At 38.3% G+C, this 15094-nt stretch overlaps 1 protein-coding gene across 2 annotated transcripts in view; it reads right to left on the bottom strand.

Moving 5' to 3' along the window:
* Nucleotides 1-222: 222 nt before the first annotated feature.
* The window catches only part of wdr11 (WD repeat domain 11), an 87326-nt gene continuing 72454 nt past the window's right edge, over nt 223-15094 (bottom strand). Inside the window, exons 24-27 of one of the 2 annotated variants that reach the window (XM_052027432.1) lie at nt 14437-14534; nt 10614-10759; nt 9320-9399; nt 223-5789 (exon numbers count right to left, since the gene is read on the bottom strand). In XM_052027432.1, the coding sequence (XP_051883392.1) occupies nt 5632-5789; nt 9320-9399; nt 10614-10759; nt 14437-14534 (482 nt within the window). In that variant the 3' untranslated portion in view covers nt 223-5631. The remainder of the gene's footprint in view (nt 5790-9319; nt 9400-10613; nt 10760-14436; nt 14535-15094) is intronic. The other variant, XM_052027431.1, reaches the window with a different exon arrangement.

Genomic DNA, 15094 nt, shown 5'->3' with positions numbered 1-15094 from the left:
TCCAGGAGAAAATTATGGTGCTGACAGAAATATTTTCAAAGAATATCTTTTCCTACAGGACCATGCAGATTATTTTTAAACGTGAATATTTTGCAAAAGTTTTGCCTAACAAGCTGGCTTTCTATCTTGTGTTATTTTTCCCAGTTTCTACCATCCACAGGCTTTGCATTTTGTTTTGTATAGTCTCAAACAATGGTTATTTTTTCAAGCTTTTAGTATCTTGTGAGAGTACTGACAGCCCAACCAGAATGAAAGTGACAGAACAATATATTACCTCACACTAGTCAATGGAGTCTGTCGGATGTGACCAATTAAAATGAAACAATAAATGCAATTTCATTTGTAGACATGATGTCCTCACAGCAGAATTCTAACAAATTGATGGATTATTAAAATGGACAAGCATTAAGGATTGCATTGAACAATTTTTATTTAGCTTACATGTTATTGTTCTCAATGCATTCACATTCATTACCTTTGGATTAAAATCTTTTAGAAAATTCTGCTGATATCTTGTGTGGGGAAAACTAGGAATTTAATAAACTTTATAACAAAACAAACTAAGATCATTACTTAATTAGCACATTTTATTACTCCTTGAAATAGTTTAATAAGTGATCATTGCCTCTATGACTAATTTATTATTTTATCAAACAATTACACAGTATATATCATAACAGTACTAAAAAAAAGTGACAAAAGAACAATCATACCTTGCAAAATGCGACAATCCTAATTTTTATAAATCTTATTTTTCTAAAAAAAACTTTTTTTGTTTTATAGCATTTCAACCTGTTGCAGACAATGAATAATTTTCTGGAATTTACTAAGATAAAGCATATCAGCATATTATTAAATATACAGAGTTCAATGAGGACAGTAATGGTAGAAAAATCAATTCTGATAAAGGGACAATGATGATGACAGAACTAAGCCACAATGTGACTCGACAGTAATTTCCGATTTAAGTAGTAAACTGAACTGCTAAATGGCAGTGGTTGAATTTTGGGCTCGCCAAGTAGATTTTTAAGTTTATTCAGAACACACCAAAATATACCACTGTCAATTATAAATGACTATGTGGTGATCACTGAACATTTTTTGTTCAGGCACATTGTGCTCACTGGTGTCTTGCTGACATTATGATAAGACAGGTGAAGATGATGACAGATCACAAGTTGCATTGTGATTTGCAAATAAACCTGGAACAGATTAATAGCAATTTGTGTTGAAAAGCAAGATTCACTAGAGTACATTTTGACAAATTGTCCATGCTACACTGTGAAGTTGTTACCATGGAGATCAGAAAATTCTGCTCATGGACATATTACTTGTGGCTTACGTGCACATTTTTGAACAAAATCTCGTAATTTCAAGAAAATTCTGTGATCTGGAAGAAGTATTTTGTTAATAGATGATCATTCAAAAGAAGCCCAGTGAGAATTTAACATCCTTGGAATTATGGAATTATTATATCATAAAGACTGTAATGACACAGGAGGGCATTCAGCTCATCATTTTTGGTCTAATCACACCTTTCAGTACAAGGTGCACAGCCCTGCGGGTCACTGGTCTTCAAGCACATATCTAACTATTAGTTAAACACGAGGAAGGGTTCTGCCTCCACCACCCTCCCTTGTGGTGAGTTCCCAACTCCTACCATCTCCTGGTGAAATAAATCTTTCAACTCCACTATTTTCCTTCTACCAATTATTTTAAGCCTATGCCCCTTGGTTTTTTATTCATTTACCAAGGGAAATAGGTACTTCCTATTCACTCTAACTAGGCCCCTTACAATTTTATACACTTTAATTAAGTTTGCTGTCAACTCCTCTGTTCCAAAGAAAACAGCTCTAGCTTATCCAATCTTTCCCGACAGCTACAATTCAAATCAAGTTAGTCAGACACAACTTCCCCTTAAAACCAGACTGATTGTCCCTGATCAATTTGTGCCTTTATAAATGAAAGCACAGATAGGTACCCTCTACTGAGGTCTGACATGCACCATTAACTTGGCTTTTTTTTTAATGAAGGAGCCTAATGAGAAAAACCAAACAGTAAAAATTTTAGACCAAGCCTGGTAACGTTGGGGCCATTGTTTACTTTTGCATTAATGTCTGAAATTAGATCCCTGCACACTGGCAGCTCCTCAGGTTTGAGGATGACTTGCTTCATCTCCAATTCTATGGGTCCTGAGGTGGCTCTTGAGACCAATGAGGGACCTGCCAACTCTGCCACAGGTGGGGCATAAGGTGGGTAATGGGCTTGGTGGGTAGGTAATCTGGCAGGAGGTGAACTCCTTCTTGGACTTACGCTGGACTTCTGTGTGGTCCTCACAAATGAACTCGAGGTTTTCAATGCTATCCTGAATGGTCAGGGATTCCCAAGTCAATGGGGCTGCTGCATTCCACCCCCCACCCTTACCCCTTACCCCCCTGGCATTGAGAACTTCCCTGAATCTTTTCCACTGTCCTCAAGGTAATGCTTTATCATGGTGGAGCTCTGAACAGGGTGTTTGTTTTGGTACTCTGATGTTGGGCAAGTGAACAACTCATCCAAATTCATTGGCCAGGCTGCATGTAATTAGGGCCTCAGTGCAGGATGACTACATTGGTTTGCTTACCCTGCTGGTGGATTTGGAGGATTATGTGGAAACAGCATTGGTGGTTCCTCTCCAATGGGTTGAGGTCTGCTGTAGATAGCTCTTTGTTCAGAAGGAGGGCAGCGATCACTGCTACCACGTCAGACCATGAGCTCTTTGGCAGATTTGCTTGAAGGTCAAGACTTCCTTCTTTCACTCAGATGGCCAAAGGCTGCACTGGCACATGGAAGGCAATGGCAAATTTCATATGAAGATTACTCTGCATTTTCACCTTCCTGCAGTAACCTTTCACCCTTTGCTTATCTACTCTGCCATAAGAATATTCAGAGTTCCAAAGACTCTCAGCCCTCTGAGAGAAAAAAAAATCCCCTATCTTTTGGGCAAACCCTAATTTTTAAACTGTGGCTGTTAGTTTTAGATTCTCCCACATGGAAACATCCTCTCTGTGTACACCCTCAGGATATTGTGCTTCATCAACAATGTTTGACTTCATTGACTCCCGAGATATGGACGGTGGCCCATTTTTACTATCGTCTCATTGGAGGACCTTTATTGGTGGAGGATGGTGTTGTAGAGTGGGGACAGATTGGAGGAGAATCTTTGTTTTGCAGGTGTTGAGTGGAAGGCCCTTTCTCCTGCATGCTTCAATGAACGATTATTGTGACATCTGAGGTTGGTGTGACATTGGTTCTAGAGTGGAGTGAAGGCAATATAGTTTCCCATTTGTTTTGTAGATTAACTCCAGTCCAATGGGAAGCTTGTTGGAGGTGAAATTCAGCACTGAAAACAATTGAGAAGAGTGTTGGGCAACACAGAAGGTCTGTTGTGCATCAGTTAAAATTATGGCTTATACATGAAACATGGCATTGTGGAAAACCTACACGTCAGAGATTGCAGCAGTTCACCACCACCTTTGGAAGGGCAACTAGATGCTGGCTCAAGCTCCAAAGCCATGTACAGGGATACCAACCCTCCCAGTATGTCTCACCTATGGAAATGTTGTAGATATCACTTAATATACAGCTATTCATTCATATAGTCCCCAGGACAAAAAAAGTAAAAAAAAAATCACATTAAAAAAAGTTTGGGGACGGCTTGACTGGATGACTTTTGATCGTCAATCAAAGAAAGAAATTCTGCTTTTTTGAATTGTTATACAAAGACAACCCGGGTGAACATGTTAGCTGACCTTTGGTGGGAGTGGGGCATGATGGATTAGAGTTTTAGGTGGCACAATTGTGCAGTGATGTGCACCATGAGGAAGCTCACACTAGATGCATAATCTCTTTAAAAAACGTGAAACACCTTCACAATCCTTCAATTGAGAAGTATGCCTTCAAGCCACACACAGACAAGAACAACAGAACTCTGAGGGAACAAAAGGTAAATTTTAAGAGATATTGTAAATTATCATAATATTCACAAGGACATATTTCTAGTTGCTCTGTGAAGATACTGGTGTTTTATATTAGTACTTTATAGATACAATACAACAGAATATGCTGGAATTTACCAGAGACATAAGATATGGAAATACAATTTCTTTAGTGGTGTGCAGCATTTGAAAATTGCACACCTAACCAGTTTATAACTCCTGTCTGCATGATGTACGTAAAATTTGGCTACCTTGTTCTACTTGTACCTATCTGACTGACTAATGCAACTTTATCAAATTATCCCTGCCAAAATAAAAGACAACCATTTCATCCTAGCTGTATCCAACAAGACCATGAATGATAAGGGAAGCACCTAAGGTACTGCATGTGACGACTGAGTGTATTTGTCTGTAGGGCTGACTTACCTTTCCAATATAAAAAATAAGTAATAGAAAGGTGTGTAAAGCTGCAGTACTTTGTTAGAAAACTTCTTCTTTTGATGGAACAGCAGAGAGATTGTACTTTTGTGCCAGAAAAAGGAGAAAAAAAACAAATAGTTTCATATAAGTGGATGATCTATTTTGTTCTTTTTTCCCTATTTATAGAAATAAGCTACTGTAGCAGCGAAGAAAATATTAAATCCATTTTGGATCACGGATGTTTGTAATAATACTAATCATGCACAAGTACAATTTGGACAACACAAGAATCAAACTTACAAAAGAATTTACCAGCACTTTAGCACAAAAATATGCAAGTATAATATGTAATGACTGTAATGTTCAGTTCCAATAACCGACAATTATTCTTTTATGTCCTTTGTAATTTGCACCTTTTTCCTCCTCCTCCTTTCCCTAGCTTCTCTTCAAACTAGAGAAACTCTTTGTTTGAGAGGAAGTCAAATCATCTCCTTCTCCATGTATTACTGTGGTCTTTTCTGACCACTTTGTCTGTGTTCACCATATCTCCTTCTTACCTAATTTTTATGGTACCATTGGTTCCTGGTTATACACCCATCTGGACCAAATGTGCAACTTCCACACCACAATTTTGTTTCATCTCTCTTGGAATTAGCAATTTATAGCAAATTAAACATTGAATTAAGAACAAGGTCCAGCTACGCTATCAGATACTTCCTTTTACAAATCATTTATCCACATTTCACATTTCAATAAATCCAATTCTTCAAGCAACAATACAGTTATTTGTATATAGCTAAACAGTAAGGAAACTTGAAATGCAATGACACCCATAAGACTTTTTCTGATCACGCTATACAAGATGTCCACAGTCTTTTGCCTAACTACAGAAAGTCTATAGTTGTCAGAGTGATAACTGCACAGAGAAAGTTGCCTGTGAGGTCCTCTACAGGAACTTATAAAAATATTATAGCGAAGAATATTATAGAGAAATAATTTAGCCATAAACAAAATTTTCACTGTATCAAAAATCTAGATATGCTAGACAGCATTGCATGAAGAATCTCCTATATATTATTTTTGCTGATTTTCACTGCAACAACAACTGGAATGTATTTTATTCAGATCAAAATTAGAAATGGGAACATGACACTATATTCCAGTCATCGACTGGTTAAGGTAACCTTTGAAGCTAAAGATGGTCACTGTATTTTCAAAGGTTAACATCTTCAAGTCATGAAGTAGATTTTTCCTCTTTGCTTTGATGCAGCTCCTTAAGTAGCTCAGCTCCTGTATCTCCTGCTTTCATGGCAAAGAGCATTGCCCCTTCCTTTAGATTCAACATCTTTAAATATCTTGCATAATCTGCATAAACTGCATTGTAAAATTTCTGTGAACCTTTATTAAGGAAAATGCCTTCAATGCAGAGCCACATTGCTACTGTGAAGACATTCTAAAACATTTATTGTGAATCATCAGATAGACACTCAAAATTTTTATTATTAGTAATTACAACCTTAACTTATTTCTTAATTGATATGGCTCTTAAATCAGTTTAATCTGAAGCCTGCTATTAACAATTATTAATAACACAATTATTTGTTATTTGGAACAGGACTCTTTGGTATAATAATCCTCCTGTGAGAGGAAAAAAATTACTTCCACAAGAAAAAGTCAACACAGATCAAAATTCACTTCTGCAGCAAGGTAATTTTTGAACTAATTGGGTTTCCAGATTTAGAGCAAAGGCATATTCTGCATGTGTATTAATCCAGACGAACAATGATAATGAGCCAAATTAAACACTCAAAATGCTGCTAACATACCCCATCATTACCTTTCAGCATAATAACCAATTATTATTAATGAATAAATATTCAACTTCCCCAACTCTTTAAAATCAAGTATCTGCAGATTTAGAACATATGCTCTAGCATCAAGGAAAACTGTAAATCCAAGTATCAGTTACATTCCACAGATTCTTACAATCCCAGTAGCAGTGAGAGAAAAAGGTTGAAATGAAAGAACGCCCACAGGCAGGAACTCAAATTACATCAGGCCAAAACTGATCAGCATTGTCAGCCTCTGCATATCCATTCCTTTTGCAAAAATATTTTAATAAAAGCACTTCTATGTCTTATATATAAAAACATTCTGAATCAAAGCTTTTAAAAATTCCTTTTGTCAGAATGCAAATAAAAAAAAGTACACTGCGAGAGACTCAGATCAGTTTGAAACTTGGGTTTGAATTAGTCCAGATAGAGGACATGAAAGTCACCTTAAACAATATTATCCAGATAATTGAATCTCTACTTCCAGTGGCTGTGAGCCCAGCATACTTGCAGAGGACTTGGTATTAATTCAACAATGGTACCTCTAGAGCAGTCAGAGTGACTGGTTTGGTAAATGGCAGAACACTGTAGGAAAGGAATTTGCATCAGTACAAACTCAATTTAAATGTGAATGTTACATTACACTTGTCATAAACCAAATTTTACTTTTGACAGGGGTAAAAAAATTACATCAAATTCAGTATGAGTTTAATATAAATTTTAAAAATCTGCAAAAACCCAAATACATGAGACATAGTTTTGCTGTTAAAGTATCACATAAGCACAAAACAACCGGCAAAAACTTTGGGTATACTAGTGGAATTGAATCAAATATATTACAGCTCAGAATTTATGCTCATTTCACACGTCAATGAGAAAGTACGTTCTATATTTCTAACTCCTTTGTGTACTGGATATAGGCAAAATCAACCTCTTCATAAATAAATTTTGTACAGACCATAGAAAAAATAGGAGCAAGAAGCCATTCATTGCTTTGAGGCTGCCCTACTATTCAATATGATCATGGCTGATTTTCTATCTCAGTATCATATCCCTGCTCGCTCCACATACACCTTGTTGCAATACCCGCAGAAAGAGTTTCTACCTGAATCTAGATTACTGGGGCTGGAAGACTGAGCTGGTACAGCGCAGTCTGTGGCATATTTCAGGAATTGGCTGAACAACTGCTATTATTCCCATGATGTTTGGGGGAGAAAACTTTAGAAGCTCCCAAATGCAGGCTGTGAGAAGCAGAGCAGATATCAATGGGGAGTCGTTACGTCTGGCTACTAGGGGTGCGTGTATATTCAAAGAGCTAATCTTCACCATACTGTGGTGAAACAGAGATTTTGCATGTCTTAATTTTGTCCAAAGGCTTTTTTGAAATACTGACATTAGGAGTTGTCTATCTGCATATGGTATGGGCTTGGCTTAGTTCAAAGGAGAAAGCAGGTGCTGGGAAGTTCTATTTCCTCACTTACAATGAGCTCCCATTATATTACTTAAAATTGCATCAATCAACTGACACTGATATCAGACAGGGAAGGGGAAGAGAACTGAAGTGTTGTTTGCCAGCAGGATTCAAAGAAAGCTTTGCAGTTTCTGTTGGCTGCAGTGGGATTTTACCTTGAAAGTGGGACCACTTAGCTCAAGCTCCAATAGCCAAAACGGGGTCTGAAAGCAAGACACGGTCTGTATTTAGTAGAGAATTAGTAACTCCCCAAGTGACCATGGGACACGCTGCAGTCAGGAAATGGCAATCTTTCTCTCCCCAAAAGTCAGCAGGTGGACAACTATGTTAAAAATAAACTGGTCATTTATGGAAAGTAATTTCTCATGGGATCATTGGAAAATTGACTACTTGAAAGGTCACAAGTATAACACAGGGAATATCTCATAGCAAGAAGGGGGTAAATATTTAGAAAGGGTATCCTGGTATTAGTTGGTGCATTAAGGTTGTTATAATCTCTCAACCTCAAATAGTCCTTTCACTACAGAATAAGGAAATCTGGTTTGTTGTCATTGACTAAAAGATCTGTCAGACAGCTTAGGTAATCACATTACTGGCCCATTGTAAACTTTAGAGGGGTGGGGCAGTCTCCAGTCTTACACCCTTGACGCTTTCTGTATCTAGAAATCTCTCTCCTTCTTAAATATATTCAGCTTGGTCATCTCACTCTAACTCACTGGTAGCTCAACCTGAAAGCACTCCCTTACCTGGAGTGGGCCCCTTTCCAAGATAACCATCTGATCGGTCAGCCCCATGAAGTGCAGGGCCTTTCCCAGTGGATATTGAGAAGCTCTGTATTCTGAACAGCTTTGAAATACTTAAACCTTTCCACCAAGCTTACTGCTGTCAAAGTTGTTAGGCAGATTGAATGCCCTTGAATGGCTCTGATATTCGCAAATGTACGAAAGCATACAAGTATTTAAATTAAAAGCACCATTAAATTAACTTATATGCTTCTGTCTGCAGCCATTTCATCCAAATAAAATCAATGGGCCTTCTTGACATACACCAATCAGCACCTGGAACAGGTTGGAACCTCTGCCCACTAAACCTGGTTGCAGGAAAATCCGCAGAAAGTTATGCTCTCCTGTTGGATTCTAAGACTTCAAGCGCAGATGTCCCAAGAATGAAGATTAGCTATGCTGAAGCACAGGGCTTCCACCTTTGCTCTGGAGTCTAACCTACCGGTCAGTCACACAGGTAGTAACTGGCAGCTCCGAGTGGAACTGCCAACATTTATGTGGGAGGTCTGGGCCTTTGTTTTTAATTTAAAAGCAAGGAAATGAAAGTTGAAACTGATGAAAAATTCATGTCACAAAGTTTGTACAAAAAAATAATGGACACATGGAAAAAATTTTGAGGACATCGTAGGCCAAAATCCTTGAACTACTTTAAGGAACAAGTGAACACTGTGCTTCACAGATGGACATTCTCTCTTGGTGGATAACTGAATGAAAATAAAAAGCCTTACTCAGCTTCTGATTTTGCAATAAACAACAAAGAATGGGAGGACTTACTCCTGCAATTGAACACAAAACTGTTACTTAAATATTCACAATTTTATTAAATAAAAAGGATATCTGTATTTTCATTGCTTTCAATAACTCCATATTTGAGACAAGTCTCCAAGAATAGTGCAGCTCTGTCAAAATACCGCATGCTGAAATTTAAACAGGAAACGTACTTTAGCCCATATCAATGAATAAGGAATAACAAATGAATGTCATAATAGTGTGCAAAATCCTGAGGAGCTTAGAAAATTGTAATTAGCCAGCAATTCTAAACATCTAGCTGTTGCATCTTAGTTTGAAGAACTCCTTCCCTTTCAACATCTTCAGGCTGCTTTTATAATCATTTTTGAGAATCCGTTCCCAATTACTTTGTGCTCATGCACAAGTTCTCTGTCCCCAGCTCTAGTTTTTATAATATCTGCTCATTTACACATCAGTTTGGTTCCAGCTTTTTCACCAGAAGCCTTCCTGCCATTGCTTTCCATCTTATGCTCAGTCCTTGCTGGTCAAGTGCAAGAACAGCTGGGACATTCCTGGTGTCTTAGAAGCACCTTCCACAAAAATCACTTGCAAAAGAATACTGATTGTTACTGTAAGCACCATCAGCTTTGACTTATTATTTTTGGAATAGAGTCACCAGGCTCAGTAATAACATTTCAGCTAGAAATTTAGCATTCTGAAAGTTGCTCCCCAGATCATAGAACCATTTAATAAGTTATTTACACTTAATTAACTTACTGATTATTTACTACTGTTTGGTACACTTAACAATTAAGTTACATTGCATTTAACAACAGAATGCAAAGAAAACATTCAGTCCATCAGTAGCAGGTCCCTTTAAGAAAAAAGGTTTTCCAACTAGTACTACATCTTGTCCTTTTTCCCAGGTCCCAGAAAATCTTTCCTTTGAGTAGTTATCTAACTCCTATTGACAGTCATCTCAGAGTCTTCTTCCATCACCCTTTCAGACAGTGCATTGCAACTCATAACGGTTCATTGCAATAAAAATGTTTCTGCTAGATGCCTTTAGTCTTTTATTTCAAATCCCCATTTGCTGCTTTAAAAAAACTCACTAGAAATAGCTTTTCCTTATTTACTCTTTCAAAACACTTCAAGACTCTGAACAATTCCATTGAATCTCTTCCTTTCCAAGAATATATCTCATTACAATTTGAAAAAAAAAGCAAATATGTCTAAAGTACCTTCCAATGACTAAATTTCAGTGTGAACTTATTACTTCTAGCCTTCAGTTCTGTTATTATTAACCCATCTTGTCCAGGAGCAAAAGTCATCATATCATCCAGCAATCCAGATAAATATACAGTTGGACAGACTCTGCCTTAGTGGAAGCCAAATTACTTACCTATGAAGCATTTCAGCAACTTTGCTAAAACAGCCCAGTGAGAGGAGGACTAGGATGGCTTTGGACTTTTGATTCACTTGTGGAGAACAAAGATGATCTACCCACCGTTTCAGCACTTCTGCACACTCCTCTGTGTTTAGACGCACCTTCGTTAGAGAAATTAAAAAGACAATAAATATTTTCCATTGAAAAATACATCAGAATAACATTAAAAGATGTGACAGCACATTCAGTGAAGAAACAGGGATTTGTGTGAATGTTTTTGTCCTTTAAAGCACCGACATTTACCCGGATAAATAACCTCAGAGTCATAGAGTTGTACAGAACGAAATTCATTTGGCCCAATTCGTCCATGCCAACCAAGGTGTGAGGTAGCCACTTTTGCCTGCATTGGGCCCTCTAAACCTTTCCTATCCACGTACCTGTCTAAATGTGTTTTAAATGTTGTAATTGTACCTGCCTCTCCCACTTCCCCTGGAAGCTTGTTCAATATAGCCACAACTTTCTGTGCAACTGGCAGATAAGAATTAAATTAAAATTATTCTTACTCAGAAGGAAGGCTTATTTATTTGTTGCAAATACATCAGTATTGGGAATTTGCAAAAAGCTGCTACAAATTCCATAATGTGTTTATTGTTCTTGACTTTCCAACAGACTGCAATCAGTGAGGATAGGCAGCAATACCTCCGACACGATTATTCTCAACACTGGTGCCCCACAAGGCTGCGTCCTCAGCCCTCTACTCTACTCCCTACACACTCATGACTGTGTGGCCAGATTCTGCTCTAACTCCATCTACAAGTTTGCAGATGATACCACCATTGTAGGCCGTATCTCAAACAGCAAGGAGTCAGAGTACAGGTAGGAGATAGAGAGCTCAGTGGAATGGTGTCATGACAACAACCTTTCCCTCAATATCAACAAAACAAAAGAGCTGGTCATTGAGTTCAGGAAAGGGGGCGGTGTACATGCACCTGTCTACATCAATGGGTTGAGAGCTTCAAGTTCCTGGGAGTGAACATCAACAGCCTGTCCTGGTCAAATCACGTAGATGCCACGGCCAAGAAAGCTCACCAGCAACTCTACTTCCTCAGGAGGCTGAAGAAATTTAGTTTGTCCCCTTTGACTCTCACCAACTTTTACCGATGCACCATAGAGAGCATCCTACCTGGATGTATTACGGCTTGGTACGGCAACTGCTCTGCCCAGGACTGCAAGAAACTGCAGAGAGTTGTGGACACAGCCCAGCGCATCACAGACACCAGCCTCCCTTCTTTGGACTCTGTCTTTACCTCTCGTTGTCTTGGTGTAGCAGCCAGCATAATCAAAGACCCCACCCACACATTCTCTCTCCTCTCCTCTTCCATTGGGTAGAAGATACAGGAGCCTGAGGGCACGTACCACCAGACTTAAGGACAGCTTCTACCCCACTGTGATAAGACTATTGAACAGTTCCCTTATACAATGAGCTGGACTATGACTTCATGATCTACCTTGTTGTGACCTTGCACCTTATTGCACTGCACTTTCTCTGTAGCTGTGACACTTTACTCTGTAATGTTATTGTTTTTACCTGTACTACATCAATGCACTCTGTACTAACCCAATGTAACTGCACTGTGTAATGAATTGACCTGTACGGTCGGTACGCAAGACAAGTTTTTCACTGTACCTCGGTACAAGTGACAATAATAAACCAATACCAATATTGAATATGTCTGTTTTTGAGATTTCACTCCTCAAATAATAGCATACAAATGTTTAATGTTCTCACTTGAATGTCTTTCATCAGCATGACATGGAAGTACCAACCCCATATATTTTAAAATGGATTAAAATAGCAGAGAAAGTAAACTGAACACAAGTTCATATGCTAACGTCTTATGTAATTAGTGCTAAATAGGCAAGGTTTTGAGATTGGCTTCCATGTGACATATTCAGGTTGATATTTCCTGACATTTCTAAAGTTTGTCAGGTTGCCCTTCATTGTGAAATTTTGTATTTCTGATGACTAATAGATTAAAAATATTGTTAAACTGAGTCACCCACTTTACTTTATTAGATATCATACATCTAATCCAATATGAAAAAGCAGGCTCACCATCTTAATTGGGTGATTGCCTTTGCAGATACCCACAAGCATGCAACAATTTTTTATATGCCATTCACTCACATACAAGCTATTCTGCCTTGTAAAAAATGCTAGGAATACTTAAGAAAGCAAAATTATGGATGATCATAGTTTCAATTTCTGGAACTTTTAATAACTTTTCTGGTGCTAAGTGAGTACTTTGTGTCGGTATTTACCAAGGAGAAGAATTTGAAGGATAGTGGAAGCAGAATGGGGCATGCTAATGTGCTGGGACATTTTGAAGAGGTAGTGCTGGGTCTTCTGAAAATCATTAAGGTGAATAAGTCCCTAGGACCTGATAGCTTCTTTCAATATTCTAGGATATATGCAAGTGAGGAGATTGCTGGGTCTTTGACAAAGATCTTTGTGTCCTCACTGGCAACAGGCGAGGTCCTGGAGGACTGGAGACTAGCAAATGTTGTGCCGTTGTTCAAGGGAAATAGGGATAATCCAGGTAATTATAGGCCAATGAGGCTCATGTCAGTGGTAGGGAATCTTTTAGAGAGTATATTGAGGGATGGAATTTATGCATATTTGGAAAGGCACAGCATGTTTAGGGACAGTCAGTATAGCTTTGTGCAGGGCAGGTCATGCCTTCCAAACTTTAATTGAATTTTTTTTTTGAGGAGGTGACAAAGGTGCTTGATGAGGGTAAGGCGGTGGGCGTTAACTACATGGACTTTAGTAAGGCATTTGATAAGGTCCCTCATGGTAGGTTGATTCAGAAGATAAAGATGCATGGGATCCAGGGTGAATTGCAAGTTTGGATTCAGAACTGGCTTGTCCATAGAAGATAGAGATTAGGGGCGGAAGTCTGTTATTCTGGCTGGAGGTTCGTGACCAGTGGTGTTCCACAAGGATCAGTGCTGGGACCTCTGTTGTTTGTGATATAGATCAATGATTTAAATGAAAATGCAGATGTGTGGATTAGCTAGTTTGTGGATGACACCAAGGAAGGTGGAGTTGTGGACAGTGTAAAGGACTATGGAAGAATAAAGTGGGATATAGATCAGTTATAGATATGGGCAGACAAGTAGCAGATGGCATTTAATCCAGGCAGGTAAGAGGGGTTGCACTTTGGGAGGTCAAATGAAAGGAGAAAGTATACAGTCAATGGTAGGCCCCTTAATAAGCATTGAAGTACAGAGGGATCTTGGGGTCCAATTCTATAATTCACTGAAAGTTGCTACACAAGTGGTTAAGGTGATAAAGGCGGCATATAGCATGCTTGCCTTCATTGGTAGGGGTGTTGAGTATAAGAATAAGGAAGTCATGCTGCAACTATATAAAACTTTACCCAGACCACACTTGGAGTATTGTGTGCAGTTCTGGTCACCCATTTATAGGAAGGATGTAGAGACCATGGAAACAGTGCAGAAGAGGTTTACCAAGAGGGTATGAGCTACAAAGAAAGGTTGGACAAACTTGGGTTGTTTTCCATAGAGCATTGGAGGCTGAGGGGAGACCTGACAGAGGATTTTTTTTAAATTATGAGAGACAGTCAGAATCTTTTCCCCAGGGCAGAAATGTCAAACATCAGAGGACATGAGAAACAAAGGACTGCAGATGCTGGAACCTAGATGAAAAACACGATGATACTGGAAGATGATCCAAGACAGGATCAGGAGAAATAGAAAACAGAAACTGGTATCAATTGTCACTTGCATCCGAATTAAGTTACGAATCACTTACTTTTGCAAGCCATGCAGCTCGATTCCATTCTCCATAGGTCTGCAGATATCGACAAGCATCCGCAGCTTTATCTATCAGACAAAGTAGCTGGACACCTTCTGTGAGCATAACCCAAAAAAAAATTCAAAATACTGAAAATGAAAATTAAGCATACAGCTGAATCAGGAAATCAGTACAAATGAAAATAGATCCCTTTCTTCAATTAAAAAAGATGACATTTTAGTGCTTCTAACCTTCATTGTTCAAATCCCCATTAGAATTTTCATATTCAAGATTACACTGTTGGCACTATATTATTATACATGGTCTTTTGATTTTCAGTTCGGCTTAATTTGTTTATCCACAACTTTCTCACTCTCATATCCCCCTGTGGAAACACATTTATGTATTTTATTTAGAACATTTAGTGTAATGCTATTGCTGGTTTGTCAACTTGTTTGCTAATTCTCTGCCATATTTTATGCTAGGAATCTTTTTAGCTCACTGTTAGTTTTCTTTATGCAGTGTAGTGCATTATCTTTGACTCATTTTTAAACATTTCTTTACATTGAATCCCAATTAAGTCAGAAGCTAATGGAGGAATCTAATGATTCAACAGCACTTTTTAAGACTGAGACCAAAAAGACCCCTAAAGTTACAAAATTGTAGCAGATGGCAA

Source organism: Pristis pectinata, chromosome 12 (genome assembly GCF_009764475.1).
Source record: "Pristis pectinata isolate sPriPec2 chromosome 12, sPriPec2.1.pri, whole genome shotgun sequence".
Lineage (NCBI taxonomy): Eukaryota > Metazoa > Chordata > Chondrichthyes > Rhinopristiformes > Pristidae > Pristis > Pristis pectinata.
The sequence above is the reverse complement of the archived record's forward strand: the minus strand, read 5'-3'. Positions and strand labels throughout refer to the sequence as shown.